General features: G+C 42.7%; 1 protein-coding gene across 6 annotated transcripts in view; it reads left to right on the top strand.

The window, feature by feature from the left end:
* The first annotated feature begins 1,764 nt into the window (after positions 1 to 1,764).
* Positions 1,765 to 22,691, top strand: part of TBC1D1 (TBC1 domain family member 1) — a 218,338-nt gene continuing 197,411 nt past the window's right edge. For 2 of the 6 annotated variants that reach the window (XM_082390467.1, XM_082390465.1), the window contains exons 1-2: positions 1,765 to 1,987; positions 17,933 to 18,440. In XM_082390467.1, coding sequence (XP_082246593.1) covers positions 18,024 to 18,440 — 417 coding nt within the window. In that variant the 5' untranslated portion in view covers positions 1,765 to 1,987; positions 17,933 to 18,023. The remainder of the gene's footprint in view (positions 1,988 to 17,932; positions 18,441 to 22,691) is intronic. The other 4 variants (XM_082390469.1, XM_082390468.1, XM_082390471.1 and 1 more) reach the window with 3 other exon arrangements.

The raw sequence follows: 22,691 nt of genomic DNA, 5'->3' as shown, positions 1-22,691 counted from the left end.
GTCCAGTGGTTGAGACTTCCCCTGCCGGGCGTGTGGGTTCAATCCCTGGTCAGGGAGCTGGGATCCCAGGCGCCTCCTGGCCAAGAAACAATATTGTAACAAATTCAATAGAGACTTTGAGATTGGCCCGTATAAAAAAAAAAAAAAAAAAAAAGTCTTAAAAAAAAAAAGGCTCCAAGAGCCTCCTCAGCTTCTAGCAACTCACTGTTCTTGGAAGGAGAAGGGAGGAAGGAGGGAGGGGAGAACCTTGGACCTGTACTTGCATCCTGAGCCACGGTAACAATAGCTGCTGCCATTCGTTGAGGTCCATGTATGTGCCACTGTGCTAAGCACTTTACGTACACTTTGCCATTGTATCCTCACAATGGTCTCATAAAGTGTGTATTGGTCCCATTTTACAGGTAAAAGAAAGGAGACCAGAGGTCCAGCAGCTTGTCTAAGCCCACCAAGTGGTAGAGTTGGGACTTGGGTTCACGTCCAACCCTGCAGCTCAAATTCAGCTACTTCCCTAAAGTTAGCCTGCAGCTAACACTAAGCAAAAAATCCTGAAAGATGCCGTCGCCTTCTGCGGCTGCCTACCCACCTCCCCACCTACCCCACGTCCATCTCCCTCTTCTTCCTGCTTTCCCCTCTCTGCTAAGTCCCCCACTTTCCTCAGATCCCTCTACCTACCCCTGGGAGTGAAACTGCCCCCTTTTACGTGGTGGGACAGGGATTTGGGAGGTTTGCCTGTTTTCTGCACACTGCCATCTAATCCTAGGAGCCCGCTTTCTCAGACGTCTTACATCTCCCTGGTGTGTATCCTAGGCCGCTGGGAGTTTCTCCAAACCCAGGTGTGAGTGAGTGAGTGAGAGAGAGAGAGAGAGAGAGAGAGAAAACAACGGCGGAACGTGCGTGCGCCACACCAGGAGGAAGGGGAAAGGCGCCCAGTCTAGCCTCTGCGTCACTCCGCAGTTGTTCGGGAATGGGTTTACTGGTGTTTAATAGGGCAGGGCACTTCAGCCTCCGGCTATTCCCTGAGTCCCTGATTTTCGACCCTTGCCTGCAAGCGCCGTGTAGGATGCCAGTGCCGAATTCACTCCCTGCCTAGGACGGGAAGAAAGGGTGATGCGGGGGAGAGTCAGGTGGCTTGATCGCCTTGCTGTGTTCTGTGCAGTTTCCACCTGGTCCATTTCTGAGAGAGAAGGCGAGAGTGCAGATGAGGCGAGGCTACTGCAGGGGAGCGAAGAGCGGGCTGGCAGTGCCACCTGCTGAGAGCCGCGCAGGCGGAGAGCGCGGCGGGCAGTGCTACCTGCTATAAATAGGCCGCCAAAGACAGGGTGTGCGACCGTACATCCCTCCTCGAGGGCCTTAATCACGCGCGCGTCCCCGGAGCCCTAGGCGTTCGGCGGCCAAGACCCTGCTCTGGGGCTGGGTGGGGGCGGCGCCCGGCACACCCTCTCCCGGGCCGGGGCTGGAGGCCGGGGGGGCGGGTTGAGGATGGACCGCTGGGGAGGGGAGAGATAGCGAAGGGAGGAAGGCCGCGACGGACCCGCACTGCAGCAGCTGTTGTCCGTGTGGCACTCGCCCGTCCCGGCCATGCCGCTCGCGAGTCAAACGGCGCAGTGGAGAGGGAGGAAGCATCGCTTCTCCCTCTCAGGTCCCTGGGGACCGAGTTGGGAGATCCCGGGTTCTGCCCTCCCCTCGCCTCCCCCGCGCTCGCCCTGCAGCGGAGGAGGAAACGCGAGCCGCGCGCAGACACCTCCTCCGCCGCCGCCGCCGCCGCCGCCGTCCCCGCGCCTCGGTGCCTGTTGCTACCGCCGCCGCGGGACCCGCCGTGTCCTCAGCCGGCAGGAGAAGAGGCGGGAGCCCTCCCGGCGCCCCGCGGCGGGAAGAGAGCGGCCCGCCGGGCGCGATGCGCGCCCTGCCCGCCCAGGCCGTCCCCGGGCTTCCCCCAGCACCTGCGCGCCGCGGCCGGGCCCCGGGCTCCGAGCGCGCCGCCGCACAGGTAGGCGCTTCCTGAGGCCTCACCCACGCCAGCCCGCCGGCTCCTCGCTGGGCATCCCGGCCGACCCCAACCCCAGGAGGCCCCTGCGCGCCCGTGCCCGCGGAAAAGCTGGAATCGAGCGCTCCAGGGGCGTTCCTGCTGTCCTTGCCGCGCGGGGGTCTCTCGGGGGGAGGAAGTTCATTGCCACCTCGTTGTCCCCTACTTGGAAGAAAGCGAAACTCGTTCTTCGAGTTAAGAACGACCCTGGAGCTCCTGCAGGCACCCTCCCTCTGCCCCGCCCTTCACTCCCGCTTGCAGTCCTCGCATCTCCCCCCTCGCCGCTCCCGCCACGTATCTCTAGGGCTAGTGTGTTTGTTTGTAAGGCGACCAGACGGAGGAAGGGCGGTCAGAGTGACCCCAGGCCACCCTGTAAAAGTTCAGGGTACTTTGCAGTAGCAACTTTGGCAGCTCCACCAGTCCGCTCAACTTTACTTTCTATGGGCACATCCTGTACCAGGCATTTTGAAACCCTGCTTAATTGTTTCTAGCAGCTTCCTGATCGGTCTGTGATTATGAGACCCCCTCAAACTTCGCCACACGTTGTTGTTGTGGGTGTGAGAGTGTGTGTGTGTGTTTAAAAGGGATGTCATTAACTTTGAAATCCACCTAGAGGCGGCTTTACGTGTGGCGATTTCATTTAAATAGATTGTTCTCTGGAAGTTACTTAAAAAGGAAAAAAAAAAAATCGAAACTGATGATTGTTCCTCCCACCAAACAGTTTAGTTTTCAGAGTGCCCTACATTAATTCATGGGTATTCACTTCATAGATCGCTCGTTCTTCCTTTTAGATAATTGGGTGATTTCATTTATTAATATAATCAGACTTTGAAAGAGCATTTTTAAAGGACCTGGTTTAAATGGGTCACATCCACGAAACTCAGCTATCTCTACAAGTCCAAACTTCTAAACTTTTTGCTCTGTCCTTAAACGGAACTGCAGAGGCCTTGATAAAAACCCCTTCTTTGGGAAAGCAGAAATTCATTCTCTTCCCCAGACCTGAGAAGAGATTGGTGGGAGCTGAAGCACGGCCACCTCCGGGTTTTGTTGTGTTTTGGGAGCCTGCTGTGGGTGGGAGGGGTCGGGATAAGGAATGAACCGAGAGCTGTTCCAAGAGGCTGCGAATCCACCTTGCAGAATGACTCTTCATGTTTCTGAACACTTGATGTTCTGTCACTATCTTGGTCAGGGATCCCTGAAACAGCTGGGTTCCCCACCGTTTCCTAGAGCTGAGATGGCTTCTCTTGCTTGGGGAGGAGGTATGCCTCCTGCTCGTGTCCTTCCTGGGAATCTTGAAGAATGTCTTAAGGAATAAGGACATTGCATGAAAAAGTTTGCATAAAATAGGATTGACTGGGAATTCTCCTGGTCCAGTGGTTAGGCCTCTGCACCTGCACTGCAGGGGGCCTGGGTTTGATCCCTGGTGGGGGAACTAAGATCCTGAAAGCCGCCCGGTGTGGCCAATAAATAAATAAAAATAGAATAATTAGTAAAAATTAAAAAAAAATAAAATAGGACTGACTGCTTTTGTAAACAGGTGTTTTACAGCTCTTTGAAGTGGAAAGCTCTGGCAGTCTTGAATCTGCCAGTTTCTTTTTTTTCCTACCAATGTATAGGGAAATAAGGCCATAAAAAGTGCTTGCTCTCCAGATTTCTCCATTAAGTACCCATTGACAAAACATGAGCTACTGGATAGTGAGCGCAGCTGTGAATTAAAGGGCGCTGTGGAAATGTTTAGGGGAAATTTTCTGAAGTGAACACAGTGGAGTATCCTGAGATTATCAGCTGAGTGCAAGGAGATATAGAAGGACTAAGTGTGGCTCAAAGTAGTAAATGAAATAAGCGATATTTAAGATAAATGCCTTTATGTGGATTTGTCCAGCCACTGGCAAACCAGTAAAATGGGGGAAATGTTCATTGGTGTAGGTATAAATTATTAGCATCAAAGTAAAGTTTTGCAAATGGAACTCTCCACTTAGTCTACCTGTATCTTTCCCACTGAGAGCTCTGGAGGTTTCTCCTTTCGCTATGGTAACATTTCTGGTTGGGTGCAGCCATGTCAGTGTTAACCTTTTGTCCCATGTGACATTGTTTGTCATAGTACCAGGCGGTTTGAGGAAGAAAAGGGCAACTCTGAAGAAATAATTCAGCTTGCCCCTCTTTCCTTATTACCAGCTGTTGATGGTCTCTGTGTCCCACTTCCCTAGGAGGCGACCTTCACCTGGGTGAAGTGGAGGGACCTGTGTTCGAATCCTGGTTCTGCCACTTGCTGCTAGTATGACCTTGGGCAAGTGACCTCGTTTTTCTGTGCCAGCAACTTCCTTCTGGTCTCTCATCTTTCAGTTGGAGCTGATAATGATCATTATAGTCCATAATAGTCCTTATTTGGATATGATCAATAATGGTCCTTATTGGCCAGGGTTGTTTTGAGAGCTAAACCTGTTAACAGACTCACAGTTAGTGGTATTATGTGTTAACAGTTAATATTATTACTTTTAGGAGAAAAACTTAAAGCAGCCATGCAGCAGGGAGGGTTAGACCTAACCCCTAGAGGCCAGCTAGGCCCTCCCCCCAACCCCTTTGTCCTGTGTAATACAGTAGAAGAGAATACAAGAAGTGACAGTGGCATTCTAAAGGACTAGGCTTGAATTAGCTCTGATTTATATGGGAAGGGAATCACTCAAAACAGCATTACTTTATGTGTCAAATTAGAGAGGCAAAGCCTGGTACTGGAGCATCCTTGATGATGTGAATGTTAGAAGCACTGACTCCAGGAGCTCTGCGTGATAGTGAAATAGCCGACGGCTCCAAAGATCTTTGGGACTTGTGGGCGATTCCTGGGTGAGCAGCACACTGCTCTGATTGGGTAGGATTCTGTGCAGGAAATGGACAAAGAGCTGAGCCAAGCCAGTGATCCCACTGCATGAGATTATTCAGGTGGCAGAATAATCCTGTTCAGCCTCATGCCTACTCTATCTAGGGTAAAGAACGGAAAAATTAAGTCATTGATTCTCAAGGGGAAATGGGTGGCCACTCGGGGTTCCCTGTCTATCCTGAAGGCCCCTGAGAGCTAATCAGTACTGACTGGCTCCTAACCTGGCCTGGAGCTAGAAGCTTCCAACAGCCCTCCTTCATCCATCTCTCTCGCCCTCCTCCCCTCCCACCAGCATTCTGAGGAGGTGAGAGGGGAGGCTGGGCCAGGGGATGTGGTATGGTTAGCTACTGGAAAGTCCCCATCCTACTCTCTGTGATTTGCTGGGAGGGAGTGGAGGGGGGCCTGGGAAGAGAGGGGGTTCCCAGTGGTGGCCAGCTGACTCCCACCTTCCCCTCTCTCTCTTCCTGATTAATAAACCCCACCCTTTCTTCACGTACCTCTCCCATGTTTATATTCTGGAAGGGAAGATGAGAGCAGCTTTCTATCCCCACACAATGCTGGGGACATTTGGTATTATACGTTACGAAAATGAGATTCACCAGATTTTAGAGACAGAAGAAAACTTGAGGATGGTCTTGTTCCATTCTTTTATAAGAATAAACTTGAGATTTGGAGAAGTAACTTGTTTTCTCAACTTCACACTTGAAAGTGTTTTCGTAAGAAAACTGAGGTTCTTTGCAGCACGTGGATGGGAGTCAGGGGCTTGGATTGTCCTAATTCTGTCACCAAACTTGGACAAGCCATTTGGCTTCTCCAGTTTCCTCATCTCCCTCACATATGAGGGAAATTTCTGAGCGGCTTGAAAGGACCTTTCTAGCTTTAAAATTTTGTGATTCTAGGTGCATGCTTCCAGGGATACGTAGCATAGCAGGACTCACTAACAAGGTTATTGGAACTGTTCTAATAAAAGAGTATCTTCGTGTTTTGAGTTCTACCATGTTCATGGGCTGAGGTGGGTAGGAGTTGTGTGGAACGCAGACGGTCTCTGTAAGGGACAGGGCTTGTCCACAGGTGACTCTGCTACTGAGAACACGACTAGATGCTCGCCGGAATAACAGATCAGAGCATCTCTTTTCTCTTTTTCTTGAGGACATTACTTTTTAATGCACAGAATAATAACAGGTGGATCATGATGATTTCATAATGATAATTTTGAATTAAGAAAAGGACAATTTATTTTATTTCTTCTGTGTAAAGCATGTTACTTATGTTTACCAGGTTCTACTTAAGAATTTAAACAATGAAATGTATACATATGTAATTTATTTTTAAAATTCTGTTAAAATATAGTTAAAAAATCACACACAGAGATAAATCTTATTTATTTGAAAACATTCTCTTATATGAATTATTTAACCATTTGTGCTGGGTGCCTAAGTTTTCTACCCCCAAAATTAGAGAGAATTAGCGGAGAAGTAATTCTTTAAGAAGTGTGGCACTATCAGCTCTTCCTTCCCCTGAAGTCCCTAAATAATAAAATTTACCATATTTTATAAGATTTCAGGTTCATTTTATTCAAGACCCCTATGGCAGTGTTTGGGAAATAATCGTTTGGGTGAAATAGGACAAGCACTTAGATTCTGTTCCTCTTCTTACGTTTTCCTTGTAGTCCCTCTTACCTGTCCATGGCACTGCCCTTGCCACGAAAATCTAGTAGAAATCAGTGAAGGCTGTCTCAGATCAGAGTATTTCTTACTGAGGTCTGAGACACAAGAGGCTTCCTGGAATAAGTGGCTCTACCTGGGTCCTAAAGGATGGTCACAGATTGTGTGCAGATGATGTGGCTTGAGATGGCTTAAAAAATAATCTGATGGTTTGTTAGGATTATTCGAATGGTTCTTCTGTTTCATGGAACTTTTTTTTTTCTTTTTTTAAATTTAATTTTATTTCTTTTCTTTTTCTTTTTTCTTTTTTTCTTTTATTATTTTTTAATTTTTGGCTGCATTGGGTCTTCATTGCTTTGCGTGGGCTTTCTCTAGTTGCTGTGAGCAACTACTCTTGGTTGCGATGTACGGGGTTCTCACTGTGGTGGCTCCTCTTGTTGCAGAGCATGGGCTCTAGGCACGCGGGCTTCAGTAGTTGTGGCACGCGGGCTCAGTAGTTGTGGCTCGCGGGTTCTGGAGCACAGGCTCAGTAGTTGTGGCGCACGGGCTTAGTTGCTTGGTGGCATGTGGGATCTTCCCGGACCAGGGCTTGAACCCGTGTCCCCTGCATTGGCAGGCAGACTCTCAACCACTGTGCCACCAGGGAAGCCCTATTTATTTTCTTATACAGCAGGTTCTTATTAGTCATCCATTTTATACACATCAGTGTATACATGTCAATCCCAATCTAAAAATTCATCACACCACCACCCCTCCCCCACCGCTTTCTCCCCTTGGTGTCCATACGTTTGTTCTCTACATCTGTGTCTCAATTTCTGCCCTGCAAACCGGTTCATCTGTACCATTTTTCTAGGTTCCACATATATGCGTTAATATACGATATTTATTTTTCTCTTTCTGACTTACTTTACTCTGTATGACAGTCTCTAGATCCATACACATCTCTACAAATGACCCAGTTTTGTTCCTTTTTTTTTTTTTTTAAAGATTTTTTTTTTCAATTTTTTTTTTTTTTTAATTTTTTTATTTATTTATGACTGTGTTGGGTCTTCGTTTCTGTGCGAGGGCTTTCTCCAGTTGTGGCAAGTGGGGGCCACTCTTCATCGCGGTGCGCGGGCCTCTCACTATCGCGGCCTCTCTTGTTGCGGAGCACAGGCTCCAGACGCGCAGGCTCAGTAATTGTGGCTCACGGGCCCAGTTGCTCCGCGGCATGTGGGATCTTCCCAGACCAGGGCTCGAACCTGTGTCCCCTGCATTAGCAGGCAGATTCTCAACCACTGCGCCACCAGGGAAGCCCTTGTTCCTTTTTATAGCTAAGTAATATTCCATTGTACATATGTACCACTTCTTCTTTATCCATTTGTCTGTCAATGGGCATTTAGGTTGCTTCCATGACCTGCCTATTGTAAATAGTGCTGCAGTGGACATTGGGGTGCATGTGTCTTTTTGAATTACGGTTTTCTCTGGGTATATGCCCAGTAGTGGGATTGCTGAGTCATAGGGTAATTCTACTTTTAGTTTTTTAAGGGACCTCCATACTGTCCTCCATAGTGTCTGTATCAATTTACATTCCCACCAACAGTGCAAGAGGGTTCCCTTTTCTCCACACCCTCTCCAGCATTTGTTGTTTGTAGATTTTCTGACGATGCCCATTCTAACTGGTGTGAGGTGAGACCTCACTGTAGTTTTGATTTGCATTTCTCTAATAATTACTGATGTTGAGCTGCTTTTCTTGTGCTTCTTGGCCACCTGTATGTCTTCTTTGGAGAAATGTCTATATAGGTCTTCTGCTCATTTTTTGGATTGGGTTGTTTGTTTCTTTAATATTGAGCTGCATGAGCTGTTTATATATTTTGGAGATTAATCCTTTGTCCGTTGATTCATTTGCAAATACTTTCTCCCATTCTGAGGGCTGTCTTTTTGTCTTGTTTGTAGTTTCCTTTGCTTTGCAAAAGCTTTTAAGTTTCATTAGGTCCCATTTGTTGATTTTTGTTTTTATTTCCATTGCTCTAGGAGGTGGATCAAAGAAGATCTTGCTGTGATTTATGTCAAAGAGTGTTCTTCCTAGTTTTCGTCTAAGAGTTTTATAGTGTCTGGTCTTACACTTAGAGCTCGAATCCATTTTGAGTTTATTTTTTGTATGGCGTTAGGGAGTGTTCTAATTTCATTCTTTTACATGTAACTGTCCAGTTTTCCCAGCACCATTTATTGAAGAGACTGTCTTTTTTCCATTGTATATCCTTGCCTCCTTTGTCATAGATTAGTTGACCGTAGGTGTCTGGGTTTATCTCTGGGCTTTCTATCCTGTTCCACTGATCTATATTTCTGTTTCTGTGCCAGTACCATACTGTCTTGATTACTGTAGCTTTGTAGTATAGCCTGAAGTCAGGGAGTCTGATTCCTCCAGCTCCGTTTTTTTCCCTCAAGGCTGCGTTGGCCTATTGGGGTCTTTTGTGTCTCCATACAAATTTTAAGATTTTTCATTCTAGTTCTGTAAAAAATGCCAATGGTAATTTGATGGGGATTGCATTGAATCTGTCAATTGCTTTGGGTAGGATAGTCATTTTCACAATATTGATTCTTCCAATCCATGAACATGGTATATCTCTACATCTGTTTGTATCATCTTTAATTTCTTTCATCAGTGTCTTATAGTTTTCTGCATAGAGGTCTTTTGTCTCCCTAGGTAGGTTTATTCCTAGGTATTTTATTCTTTTTGTTGCAATGATAAATGGGAGTGTTTCCTTAATTTCTCTTTCAGATTTTTCATCATTAGTGTATGGGAATGCAAGAGATTTCTGTGCATTAATTTTGTATCCTGCAACTTTACCAAATTCATTGATTAGCTCTAGTAGTTTTCTGGTGGCATCTTTAGGATTCTCTATGTATAGTATCATGTCATCTGCAAACAGTGACAGTTTTACTTCTTCTTTTCCAGTTTGTATTCCTTTTATTTCTTTGTCTTCTCTGATTGCCGTGGCTAAGACTTCCAAAACTATGTTGAATAATAGTGGTGAGAGTGGACATCCTTGTCATGTTCCTCGTCTTAATGGAAATGCTTTCAGTTTTTCACCATTGAGAATGATGTTTGCTGTGGGTTTTTTGTATATGGCCTTTATTATGTTGAGGTAGGTTCCCTCGATGCCCACTTTCTGGAGAGGTTTTATCATAAATGGGTGTTGAATTTTGTCAAAAGCTTTTTCTGCATCTATTGAGATGATCATATGGTTTTTATTCTTCAGTTTGTTAATACGGTGTATCACATTGATTGATTTGCGTATATTGAAGAATCCTTGCATTCCTGGGATAAACCCCGCTTGATCATGGTGTATGATCCTTTTAATGTGCTCTTGGATTCTGTTTGCTAGTATTTTGTTGAGGATTTTTGCATCTGTATTCATCAGTGATATTGGTCTGTAATTTTCTTTATTTGTGATATCTTTTTCTGGTTTTGGTATCAGGGTGATGGTGGCCTCATAGAATGAGCTTGAGAGTGTTCCTTCCTCTGCAATTTTTTGGAAGAGTTTGAGAAGGATGGGTGTTACCTCCTCTCTAAATGTTTGATAGAATTCACCTGTGAAGCCATCTGGTCCTGTACTTTTGTTTGTTGGAAGATTTTTAATCACAGTTTCAATTTCATGACTTGTGATTGGTCTGTTCATATTTTCTATTTCTTCCTGGTTCAGTCTTGGAAGTTTATACCTTTCTAAGAATGTGTCCATTTTATTGGCTTAGAGCTGCTTGTAGTAGTGTCTTAGGATGCTTTGTATTTCTGCAGTGTCTGTTTTAATTTCTCCTTTTTCATTTCTAATTTTATTGATAAATAAAATTAATTTAAAATTTTATTAAAATAAAATTTTAATTAATAAGATTTTATTAAAATTAAAATTTTAATAAATAAAATTTATTAATCAATAAAATAAAATTTTATTGATTAATAAATTAATTTTATTGATTTGAATAAATCCCTCATCTTCTCCCTCTTTTTCTTGATGAGTCTGGCTAATGGTTTATCAATTTTGTTATCTTCTCAAAGAACCAGCTTTTAGTTTTATTGATCTTTGCTACTGTTTTCTTTGTTTCTGTTTCTTTTATTTCTGCTCTGATCTTTATGATTTCTTTCCTTCTGCTAACTTTGGGTTTTCTTTGTTCTTCTTTCTCTAGTTACTTTAGGTGTAAGGTTAGATTGTTTATTTGAGATTTTTCTTGTTTCTTGAGGTAGGCTTGTATTGCTATAAACTTCCCTCTTAGAACTGCTTTTGCTGCATCCCATAGGTTTTGGATCATCGTGTTTTCATTATCATTTGTCTCTACGTATTTTTTGATTTCCTCTTTGATTTCTTCAGTGATCTCTTGGTTATTTAGTAACGTATTGTTTAGCCTCCATGTGTTTGTGTTTTTTACCTTTTTTTCACTGTAATTGATTTCTAATCTCATAGCATTGTGGTCAGAAAAGATGCTTGATATGATTTCAATTTTCTTAAATTTACTGAGGCTTGATTTGTGACCCAAGATGTGATCTATCCTAGAGAATGTTCTGTGCGCATTTGAGAAGAAAGTGTAATCAGCTGTTTTTGGATGGAATGTCCTATAAATATCATTTAAATCTGTCTGGTCTATTGTGTCATTTAAAGCTTGTGTTTCCTTATTAATTTTCTGTCTGAATGATCTGTCCGTTGGTGTAAGTGAAGTGTTAAAGTCCCCCACTATTATTGTGTTACTGTCGATTTCCTCTTTTATACCTGTTAGCAGTTGCCTTATGTATTGAGGTGCTCCTATGTTGGGCGCATATATATTTATAATTCTTATATCTTCTTTTTGGATTGCTCCCTTGATCGTTATGTAGTGTCCTTCTCTGTCTCTTATAATAGTCTTTATTTTAAAGTCTATTTTATCTGACATGAGTATTGCTCTTCCAGCTTTCTTTTGAATTCCGGTGGCATGGAATATCATTTTCCATCCGCTCACTTTCAGTCTGAATGTGTCCCTAGGTCTGAAGTGGGTCTCTTGTAGACAGCATATATATGGGTCTTGTTTTTGTATTCATTTAGCGAGCCTGTGTCTTTTGGTTGGAGCATTTAATCCATTCATGTTTAAGGTAATTATTGATATGTATGTTCTTATTACCATTTTCTTAATTGTAATGGGTTTGTTTTTGTAGGTCCTTTTCTCCTCTTGTGTTTCCCACTCAGAGAATTTCCTTTAGCATTTTTTTGTAGAGCTTGTTTGGTGGTGCTGAATTCTCTTAGCTTTTGCTTGTCTGTAAAGCTTTTGATTTCTCCGTTGAATCTGAATGAGATCCTTGCCGGGTTGAGTAATCTTGGTTGTAGGTTCTTTCCTTTCATCACTTTAAATATGTCATGCCACTCCCTTCTGGCTTGTAGAGTTTCTGCTGAGAAATCAGCTGTTAACCTTATGGGAGTTCCCTTGTATGTTATTTGTCGTTTTTCCATTGTTGCTTTCAATAATTTTTCTTTGTCTTTAATTTTTGCCAATTTGATTACTATGTGTCTCCGTGTGTTTCTCCTTGGGTTTATCCTGCCTTTGACTCTCTGCGCTTCCTGGACTTGGGTGGCTATTTCCTTTCCCATGTTAGAGAAGTTTTCGACTATAATCTCTTCAAATATTTTCTCTGGTCCTTTCTCTCTCTCTTCTCCTTCTGGGACCTCTGTAATGCGAATGTTGTTGCATTTAATGTTGTCCCAGAGGTCTCTTAGGCTGTCTTCATTTCTTTTCAATCTTTTTTCTTTATTCTGTTCCATGGCAGTGAATTCCACCAGTCTGTCTTCTGGGTCACTTATCGTTCTTCTGCCTCAGTTATTCTGCTATGGATTCCTTCTAGTGTATTTTTCATTTCAGTTATTGTATTGTTCATCTCTGTTTGTTTGTTCTTTAATTCTTGTAGCTATTTGTTCTTTAATTCTTCTAGGTCTTTGTTAAGCATTTCTTGCATCTTCTCGATCTTTGCCTCCATTCTTTTTCCGAGGTCCTGGATCATCTTCACTATCATTATTCTGAATTCTTTTTCTAGAAGGTTGCCTATCTCCACTTCATTTAGTTGTTTTTCTGGGGTTTTATCTTGTTCCTTCATCTGGTACATAGACCTCTGCCTTTTCATCTTGTCTATCTTTCTGTGAATGTGGTTTTTATTCTGCAGGCTGCAGGATTGTAGTTCTTCTTGCTTCTGCTGTCTGCCCTCTGGTGGATGAGGCTATCTAAAAGACTTGTACAAGTTTCCTGATGGGAGGGACTGGTGGTGGGTAGAGCTGGCTGTTGATCTGGTGGGCAGAGCTCAGTAAAACTTTAATCCACTTGTCTGCTGATGGGTGGGGCTGAGTTCCCTCCCTGTTGGTTGTGTGGCCTGAGGCGACCCAACACTTGAGTCTACCCGGGCTCTTTGGTGGGGCTAATGGCAGACTCTGGGAGGGCTCACGCCAAGGAGTACTTCCCAGAACTTCTGCTGCCAGTGTCCATGTCCTCACAGTAAGACACAGCCAGCCCCCGCCTCTGCAGGAGACCCTTCAAGACTAGCAGATAGGTCTGGTTCGGTCTCCTATGGGGCCACCGCTCCTTCCCCTGGGTCCTGATGCGCACACTACTTTGTGTGTGCCCTCCAAGAGTGAAGTCTCTGTTTCCCCTAGTCCTGTCAAAGTCCTGCAATCAAATCCCACTAGCCTTCAAAGTCTGATTCTCTAGGAATTCCTCCTCCCGTTGCCAGACCCCAGGGTCAGAAGCCTGATGTGGGGCTCAGAACCTTCACTCCAGTGGGTGGACTTGTGTGGTATAAGTGTTCTCCAGTTTGTGAGTCACCCACCCAGCAGTTATGGGATTTGATTTTATTGTGGTTGCGGCCCTCCTACCATCTCATTGTGGCTTCTCCTTTGTCTTTGGATGTGGGGTATCTTTTTTGGTGAGTTCCAGTGTCTTCCTGTCGATGACTGTTCAGCAGTTAGTTGTGATTCTGGTGCTCTCACAAGAGGGAGTGAAAGCACATCCTTCTACTCTGCCGTCTTGCTATCTAATCCTCATGGAACTTTTTATTGAACAGTAAATAATTACCTAGTCTAAGTTACCGTGAATCTTATGTCAGCAGAATCTGAATTGTTTATAAATAATTATGACTATGTCTGAAGTAGAACTTACTATTTCATAGTTTATTAACAGTGTTAAGGTCCAATCTATTTTTTACAAAGAAACTATGATGTGCTCCAGCTGGTTGAAAAGTGAAAACTCAAGGCATCCAAATAGTTTTGTCAGTGAAATGGCAGAACTAATTTGATGACTGATTATTTACCAAATGATTCAAATAATTAAATTGTGTAATTTTTTTTTTGCACTATGCATATATTCCCTTACAAGAAAACAAAGTAATTCTGCTACCCTTGTTGCCACCATATTAATAACTGCCTCATCTACACTAACTGATAGATCTTGCGCCTATCCTTCGTAATAATTCTAGTACTGCTTTAAACATGTCTTGGGATTACCAGCTGTCAACAGTTAGAACTTCAAACAGATTCAGTTATAGGAGTGGAAGCTGAGCCTGACATTTAATGCCACTTTCACCTGTAGGTGAGAGAAAAAAAAGGAGAGAGACAGAGACCATTATTTATGGGGTTATATGAACTTCAAGTCTGTTTTCATCATCAAGAGAAGCTGTACTTTAAAGGAAAAGAGACAGGGAATACACTTTCATGAAATACTTTAGCACTCTAAATAAAATATGGGTTTATTTCTGAACTTCTGAACATTTAAAGTTAAAAAATAAGCCCTTAACTATGTTCAAATTATATTATAAAAATTAATTCTTAGGATATATGCATATATATTACACACAAAAACATAGAGTAAAAAGAATAGACTTCAGTTCTAGTTCAGAAAAGGTTTAGAATTTGAATACTGGTTTTAGAGACCCCAAACCTTATGAGTTTAAGAAGCTTACAGACTTGTTGAGGGACACCTATTCAAACTTTTAAAAGTAAATATGATGATAGGTACAAAGTGCAACAGGACATGGTGATGGATGCCCTAAATCACCTTGCAAGGAAGAGGTGATAGTTGCTTGAACTAGGCCTTGTATATGAGTTGGGATTAGGTTAGAGGACAAGAGTGGGAGTCATTGCGAGAGTCTTCTTGGGTCTATCATGATTCTATTTTGTGAGCAGAGGCACTGACTGCTTTGTTCTGGACTACCTTTTCAATTTTTTTTTTTTTTTTTTAATAGCAACAGCCATGGAAGATAGAAATAGTGTCTCTCTCTGGAGGACACTCCAGAATTGAAGGACAGACATGCTTACTCCCCACTATAAAATATTCAGTCCCCCAAAACTCAGGTGCCTTTCCTGTAACCCACTGTGGATACAGGTGTCACCTGGCCTGTGGGGACTGAGGGTCAGGGAACCAACACAAATGCTGCCTCTGTGGCTACCGCTATTGCTCTGAGTAATAAATTGTGCTTTGTCTCTGACCCAGAAGTCTCATGTCCTCTACCAGGAGGCTAACTTGGGGCAACCTAACTTGTGGCAGCCTGACTTGTTAGCTTGCAAGTAGGGTAAACTCTCAGGCCCTCTACAGTTGGTGCCAGGCATTGTGTTCCTGGGAGAGAGAACAGTATGCACTGCGGCACAGAGGTGTGAGAAATCACATCTCATATGGGGAACTGTGCCTAGTTACCTATCTTCAGAGCCAAAAAGTGCATGGAGGAGGGCATTTTAGGGGAGAATATGTAGTTGGAGATATAGACAGGACCAGATTCTGAAGAGATCCTAAATGCCTTGTAGAGGAGTTTGGATTTTATGGGGGCTGTGATTAAGGAATTTTAGCAGAGGAGTGATGTGGTCCATTTTATGGGTTAGTTGAATTACTCTAGGAAATATGTGAAGGCTGGATTGAAGATGGGGGCACCTTTTCTCCAGCTGAGAAAAGATAAGATATGTTTAGATGTGAAGTCAGTTTAGAAGTAGTGATAGGGTGAAGAAGGGATCTGAATGACTATCTTAGTCCGTTCAGGCTGCTGTCACAGAACATCACAGACTGGGTAGTTTATAACAACAGAAACTTATTTCTCACTGTTCTGGAGGATGGGAAGGCCAAGGTCAAGGTGCTGGTGGATTCAGTATCTGGTGGTGGCTGGCTTCCTGGTTCATAGACTGCTATCTTTTCCCTGTGTCCTCACATGGTAGAAGGGGAAAGAGAGCTCTCTGGGTCTCTTATAAGGGCACTAATCCTATTCATATGGGTTCACCTCCCAAAGGCTCCACCTCCAAACACTATCACAATGGGGATTAGGATTTCAACATATGAATGGAGGGAGGATGGACACAAACATTCAGTCTACAGCAATGACTCCTTGGCTTTTGACTGGGCCAATAAAATAAATCGTGATGCTGTTGCAGAGATGTAGCTTATGGGAAGGAAGAGAAGTTCTGGAAAGCAGGGAGGTGAGACTGAATTAGTTTTAAAACAGCTAAATTGAGGCTGAGGTGCTATCTGGGTAGGATATCCAGATAGAAATACTTAATAGACTATCCTGATCTGGAACTCAGGAAGGAGACAAACATATGGGAATCATAAGGGTTTATGTGGTAGATGCATTCTTGTGCAGCGTTTAGGAGGACAGGTTGAGAATCAGGTACAAACTCAAATCACCTGTGATAAGCGACTCACGCTCTCTGGACCTCAGTTTCCTAGGTCGTAAAAATGGCAATAATAGTAGTCTTTAACTGAGACCAAGGTGAGAGATGAAGGGTGTTATGAAAATGAAATGAGAACACTTGCAAAGTGCCTGGTACCTAATGAAAGTAAGCTGTTATCAGTGGCAGCAGGAGTATTAGAATGTGGTCACTGGCATCAAGAGATTAGGTGAAATTGTCCAAAGGATGCAGGTGGAATGAGGGGAGAGGATGGAGTCAAGCAAGGGCGAAAAGCCATTAGGGAACTGAAAAGAAGCAACCAGAGAGGTAAGAGGAGAACCAGAAGAGTTTCAAGCAGGATGGAGTGGTCAACATTGAGAAATTCGTCAGAAGGGACAAGGCAGCTAAGGACTAAAAGTCCCCCTTTGAATTTCACAACCAGAGGATGTGGGCGACCCTAATGGGAGCAATTGCGGAGGCTCTTCATTACTTCTGGCTGCAATCTAGATTGTGGATGGGCAGGAGGGAGTAGAGACAGCAAGTGTAGACTTTACCTTGAAGACAGTTGTGTAGGGAAAGAAGAGTTGAGGCCGGGGGAGGTTTGAGGTCAAGGGAAAATATCTTTTTTTTTTGGATGGGAGAGACTTCATTCACTCTCTTAAAATATCTATTGAGCCTATTCTGAGTCAGGCTCTGTGGGTGAATAAGATGCAGTCTCCGTCTTCATAGAATTTCTTCTTAGCATGTGTATATATGATCAGGGAATACATGAGAGAATGAAGGTCCAGGGAGCAAATGAGTAAAGAATAGGGCTTGAGATCCTGTAGACAACTCAGCTTTGGACAGAAGGGTTTTGTCATCCAGTGGAGCAGGAGGGTGTTAAGATACATCAAATGTGGTTTCTGAAAATCACCCATAGAGAAGGAAAAATTACCCACTGTTGAGTTTGGGTCCTAGTACAGGAAACACCCTCTATTGATGAGGAGATGCAAGGTGTTGGGGTGCTTATAGTACATGAACGAAACAAAATATTTATGATGGTGTTCAGAACATAATAGTTGCCAAGTACATGTCAATGGAATTTGAATTGGTGATTCAGAGCCTCTGGGCTACATCAGGGAGAGCCTTTTTTTTTTTCTGGCCGCGGCCAGGTGGCATGTGGGATCTTAGTTCCCCGACCAGGGATGGAACCCGTGCCGTCTGCGTTGGGAGTGCAGAGTCTTAACCACTGGACCGCCAGGGAAGTCAGGAAGAGCGTTTTAAAACTTCAGTGATATCATAAGTGATAAGGTCAGTTGTTGAAAACTGGACTGGTTCAATAGACTGTGATGATAGAGAGCTGATATTTTTTTCTTGCAAGATTACTTTTTTGGGGGGAGCCACCAGTACTGAATTTGATCATCTTAAAAAATTCCTTGAAAGTATGTTAAATAATGCAGCAGGGTTTAAAGCTGTCCAAGCAGCACTATATTGTTTTCTATGGTGCTGGCCTTTGTTGGCTCTATGAGGCCTATGTTTAACCAGAGTCTCCCCAGTGGGATCTTTGTAACCCGTAGTGAGTGTGACAGTTATGGCATTTTCAGGTTTTATATGTAATACAATTTCAAGAAAGCTCTTTCTAGGCAGAGCAGCTTATGTGAACTAATATCTATTTCTTCCTCTATTTGGGTTTCAGCCTCTTAAGCTCTGAAATGCTGTGACTTCATTAAATTCTAATGCCTCTGTTTTTCTCCTGCAGGATTCTGCATCAGAAGCATGTAAAATAGATTGCTTGGTCTAAAATAGAAAACAGTGGCAATGTTTTGCTGAGTTTCCAGACCTTTCCCAACATGGAACCAATAACCTTCACAGCAAGGAAACATCCGTTTCCTAGCGAGGTCTCGGTGGAATATAGCCTCCAGCTGGTGGGCTTCTTGCCCGTGCATTCTCTGACCACCATGCCCATGCTGCCTTGGGTCGTGGCAGAGGTGCGAAGGCTCAGCGGGCAGTCCTCCAAAAAGGAGTCTGGTACCAAGCAAGTCCGCCTTTGTGTTTCGCCCTCCGGACTGAGATGTGAGCCTGAGCCAGGAAGAAGTCAACAATGGGATCCACTGATCTGTTCCAGCATCTTCGAGTGTAAGCCTCAGCGAGTTCACAAACTGATTCATAACAGTCACGACCCAAGTTATTTTGCTTGTCTGATTAAAGATGATGCAGCCAATCAGCAGAGTATCTGCTATGTGCTCAAAGCCGATGGTCAAACAAAAGTAAGTGGAGGTGGGGATCAAAAAGATGAAGGTGTGGCTGGATAGTTTTTGTTGTACAGGATCAGAACACTTATTTTAAGATACTGGAATTAATAAGGAGTTAATGCTGTAGTTATACATAGATTTTTTCACTGGATTTTCGGTTCACGGGGATAGGTTCTTTATAGTCTTGAAGAACATTTGATAATAGATATTAAAATGAGAAGTTTATGAGTTCAAAAATTCAACAGAGAAATCTTTCTAAATGTACACATAAGAGCTGAACTACTAGGATTCAGATCATTTAAGATGTGTGTTCTAAAGCAGTGCTTCTCAAACAGAAATGTGCATATGAATGACCTGGGGATCTTGTTAAAATGCAAAATCTGATCCAGTAGGTCTGGGGTGGACCTTGAGAGTCTGCATTTCTAACAAGCCTCCAGGTGACGCGGGGCGCTGCTCCTTTGAAGACTGCACTTTGAGTAGCAAAGTTCTAGATCAGCGAGCTCCACATTTTTGATCTTGTTAACAAAAATATATTTATTTATAAGCCGTATAAGAGTATTATTAGGAAGTTTACCAAGGTATCATATTCACTTAGGTGGAGACCATTGGTAAAAAATAGTGGATATGAATCTAAGTTTTGATGCTTTCAGGTTTTTTTTTTTTTTTTGGCTAACTTCATGTCTGATCTGACCAGCTTTTTGTTATATCTTATGATACGGGTGAGAAAGATATTATATGAGAAATGGTAAAAAAAAAAATCACCAGCTCTACTATTTTCCCATTTATTTGTGCTTGTATTGTTGCTAGCATTTTTTTGCAGTTCTGTGCAGGAGTCATTCAAAGCCACTTGGCCATTTTGTGAGGGTTACTTTAGATACAGTTGAAAATATAATCCTGACAGTCACTTTCTCAATTCGGCCCATGTAAACTGGCTACAGAAAGCAAGCAAGCAGGCGAGGGCCTTGCTGCTAACCCCACAAGCTGAGGAATGCCCACGCTAGGGCTTGAGTGCCTCGCCGGCCTGTGTGGCTGTCTGCCCCTCGCACTGGAGCAGACTCTGAGGATGCTAATGCCAATCCTTGTGGTAAATGTCAGTAAATAGAAAGAGAAATGCTGATGTTTTCTCCCTGCACCCCACTGGGTTTTTTTCTGCATACCCTCCATGATGCACGAACCTCATTTGGAAATTAATATTCTTGGTGACTAAGTGGATTTGTGGAGACTCACTTTTGTTTATTCTTTCCTTGGTTCTTTCACTCATTCAGATTGTTGCTCCAGGTACTGGGTGGGAGGATGTAGTACAGGCTAGAAGGGAGACAGAAGCGGCAGCAGGTAAATACCACGTGGTCTGTGGACAGGGCGTGACGGGAAGACAGAGACTGGGGCTTAACACACTGGAGTGTAAGGAAGGCTTTTTGAAATAATGGCTCATCTGGAGCTAAAAACCACTATTTTATGCACAGAATACGATATCTTCTTAATAAAAAGCATTCGATGTTATTGTTCATGCATCTCAGGTGGGACAGCGTCCCGGTTCAGAGGGACTAACTTCCGGGATTCCAGTCCTATCTGCCACCTGTAAACTAGGTGGCCTCAGGCAACACTGAGCCTGTTTCCTTATCTGTAAAATGGGGATAAGTATAGTCTCTATCTCGTAGAGTTGCTGGGAGGACTAAATGAACTAGAATGGAACCAAAAACTAGTAAGCATTTGTGGCTATAAAAATTTTTCACTAAAGAAAGTTTTACCAGAAGCAGATTACATGCTAATTTCACTTCTAGTCTTAAGTAAAAAGAAAAAGAGACCAAGATGAGCGTCTTAAGCTCTCAGGATGAGATCCTGGTCATCCTTGAGCAACATTTTTATAAACTAGACACTTAAAAAACTGCATAAGTAAATTTAATGGTTGCTCTTATTTGGACAAATTCCAGAATGAAAATTAGAGGACTGAACAGCCTGTACTCCGTGCCAGCTCTATATAAGGACTGAGTTTCCTTGGGGGGAGTTTTTGCATGGAATAGTTGTTCAACACTTTACACTTTTGACTCTTTACCAAAATCTTTTATAGCCATCTGAGAACAGGCTTCTAGCCAGTTATTCAGCTACCTGACAGGAGGAGAGATTTATAACTAAATTCTGGAACTGGGGCTTCGAGTCGTGCTGAAAGTAAAGAATTGGCCTTACTCTGTGTTCTAAAAAGCCACGGTAGAAATATGAATCTGTTCTTAAGTTATTTTTGGCTTGCTTACAATTTTTGCAAACAAATTGCCAGTACTCAGAGTAATAAATTACTGTCATCCCGCTGGTTTTATAAAAGAGTAATTTGTAACATAAGCATCTCAATCAGTGATTCTCCTGTTGTCGGAAACTGAATGGTAAACCAAATTGGCCCCCATTCTAGCTGACATGATATCCTTCATGTTCTTGGGACATCCTAGCACAGTATGTCATAGCAGAAAATTATCTGCTGTAGGAGCATGTTAACCTATGTCATCATTTCTCCTATTTGTAGCATTTGCTCAGTGAAATAATTCTGTAGATCATGGCCTCTTCTAAATAAATGAGGTCAGTATCCACCTGTATTTGCCAGAAAAGATATATGCATTTACTGCCAGGGTCATAAGCGCAAAACTACTGTGTGAGAGGAAACCCTTTGAGCAGTATATAAATTAACGTATTGAAGAAGGTCTAGGGAGAAGAGACACGAAAAGGAATAGTTTTATAAGCACAACATGAGATTCTGTTTCCCATTGTATGTTCCATAGAATATGCTCAAGGTGTTCCACACAGAAAGGCTTCCATGATCAGAATATATTAAGGCAGCATCTCAAACTTTTTGATCTGAAGACCCTTTTCACTCTAAAAAATTATTGAGTATCCCAAAGAGTTTAATGTGGGTTATATCTATTAACACTTTTATATTAGAAATTAAAACTGAAAAATTATAAAGGTTTTAATTTATTGGAAAACAAAACAGGCCCCATATATGTTAGTCTAAATAATATTTTTTTGTGAAAAATAATTGTATTTTCCCAAAAATTTAGTGATAAGAGTGGCATAGTTTTACTTTTTGTTTGTTTGGTTTTTTGCAAATCTCTTTCATGTCTGGATCAATAGTAAACTATTAATTCTCAGCTGCTTCTCCACTCATTCTTTTGTGATATGTTGTTTTGGTTGAGCATATGAAGAAAATTTGGCATCACACAGATTTGTAGTAGGAAAAAGGAGAAATATTTTCTAACCTTTTTAGAAAATTGTGGATATTTTTCTTTAATACTATACTAAAACGCGACAAATGGTAGTTTCTTAAAGGTTTGTTGCAATATGAAATCTGAAACCGTATCAAAGCACTTTTTGCACTTTGTTATATTAAAATCCATTAGTCTGTCTTGTGCTTTAATGAATCTTTTAAGCATGAAAGATTCTATAACATCATGCATTGATTATTTGGAAAATATTGGTTCACAGAGTTGTACAGACCACACTCTGAGAACTGCTGTATTAGGGAAACACTGTACTTTCTATTGCACTCTTGAATTGTACATTAGTTCATTAAATCCCCAAGTTTATTGGACCATAGATTACATTTTCTCATAACTTCCAAGAACATCCCTCAGCACACATGTGAACACAGTGGCATAAGGTTGTGGGTTGAAGTTTAGTTTTGAGTTAGGGTCTGTGGCAGGAAATGAAAAGATCCACTCTGGAAAACATATGGATGCATGGGTGACCCTGACTAGGTCTTTACCCCATCACATGGCAAAGAAATCAAGAGTTCCTCCTGGACTCAGCCCTAGAAAAAGTGTAAAGTCTTAGAAAATTATCTCAAGATTCTTTCCTTCTCCAGTTCTTCAGCTTTGTCTCTTCTAAGAAAAACATCAGATTTGCCACTTCCTTGAGTATTACTGTAGATCACTCAGAAGAGTATTTACATTTTAATCCTTTTTTTAATCTACAAAGTAAAAAGTTCTGCTTCCTTTAAGAGACTTTCCAGCAATGAGCTGCAGGCAGCAGAAGTGTTGGGCTGAGGCTTCTGACATTGTATGTTGCTGTCTTATGCCAATAAAAGGAAAGAATGGATTTTGAATGGAGAATGGCAAGGATTATTGAGCTGGTAATAAGTGGAGGAGAAGTGTAGGCTGGTGTTCAGTGGGCAGTACGTGGGACCCAGGGTAAGGCAGAAATTGGGTGTGTGGAACTAGTTTTGCTGTAAGTGCCCATTCTTCTTCAGCTGACTTATCATACCTATAACCTGTCCTGGCTTTT

This window comes from Balaenoptera borealis, assembly GCF_965194805.1.
Source record: "Balaenoptera borealis genome assembly, chromosome: 4".
Taxonomy (NCBI): domain Eukaryota; kingdom Metazoa; phylum Chordata; class Mammalia; order Artiodactyla; family Balaenopteridae; genus Balaenoptera; species Balaenoptera borealis.
This window is presented reverse-complemented; position numbering and strand designations above follow the sequence as displayed.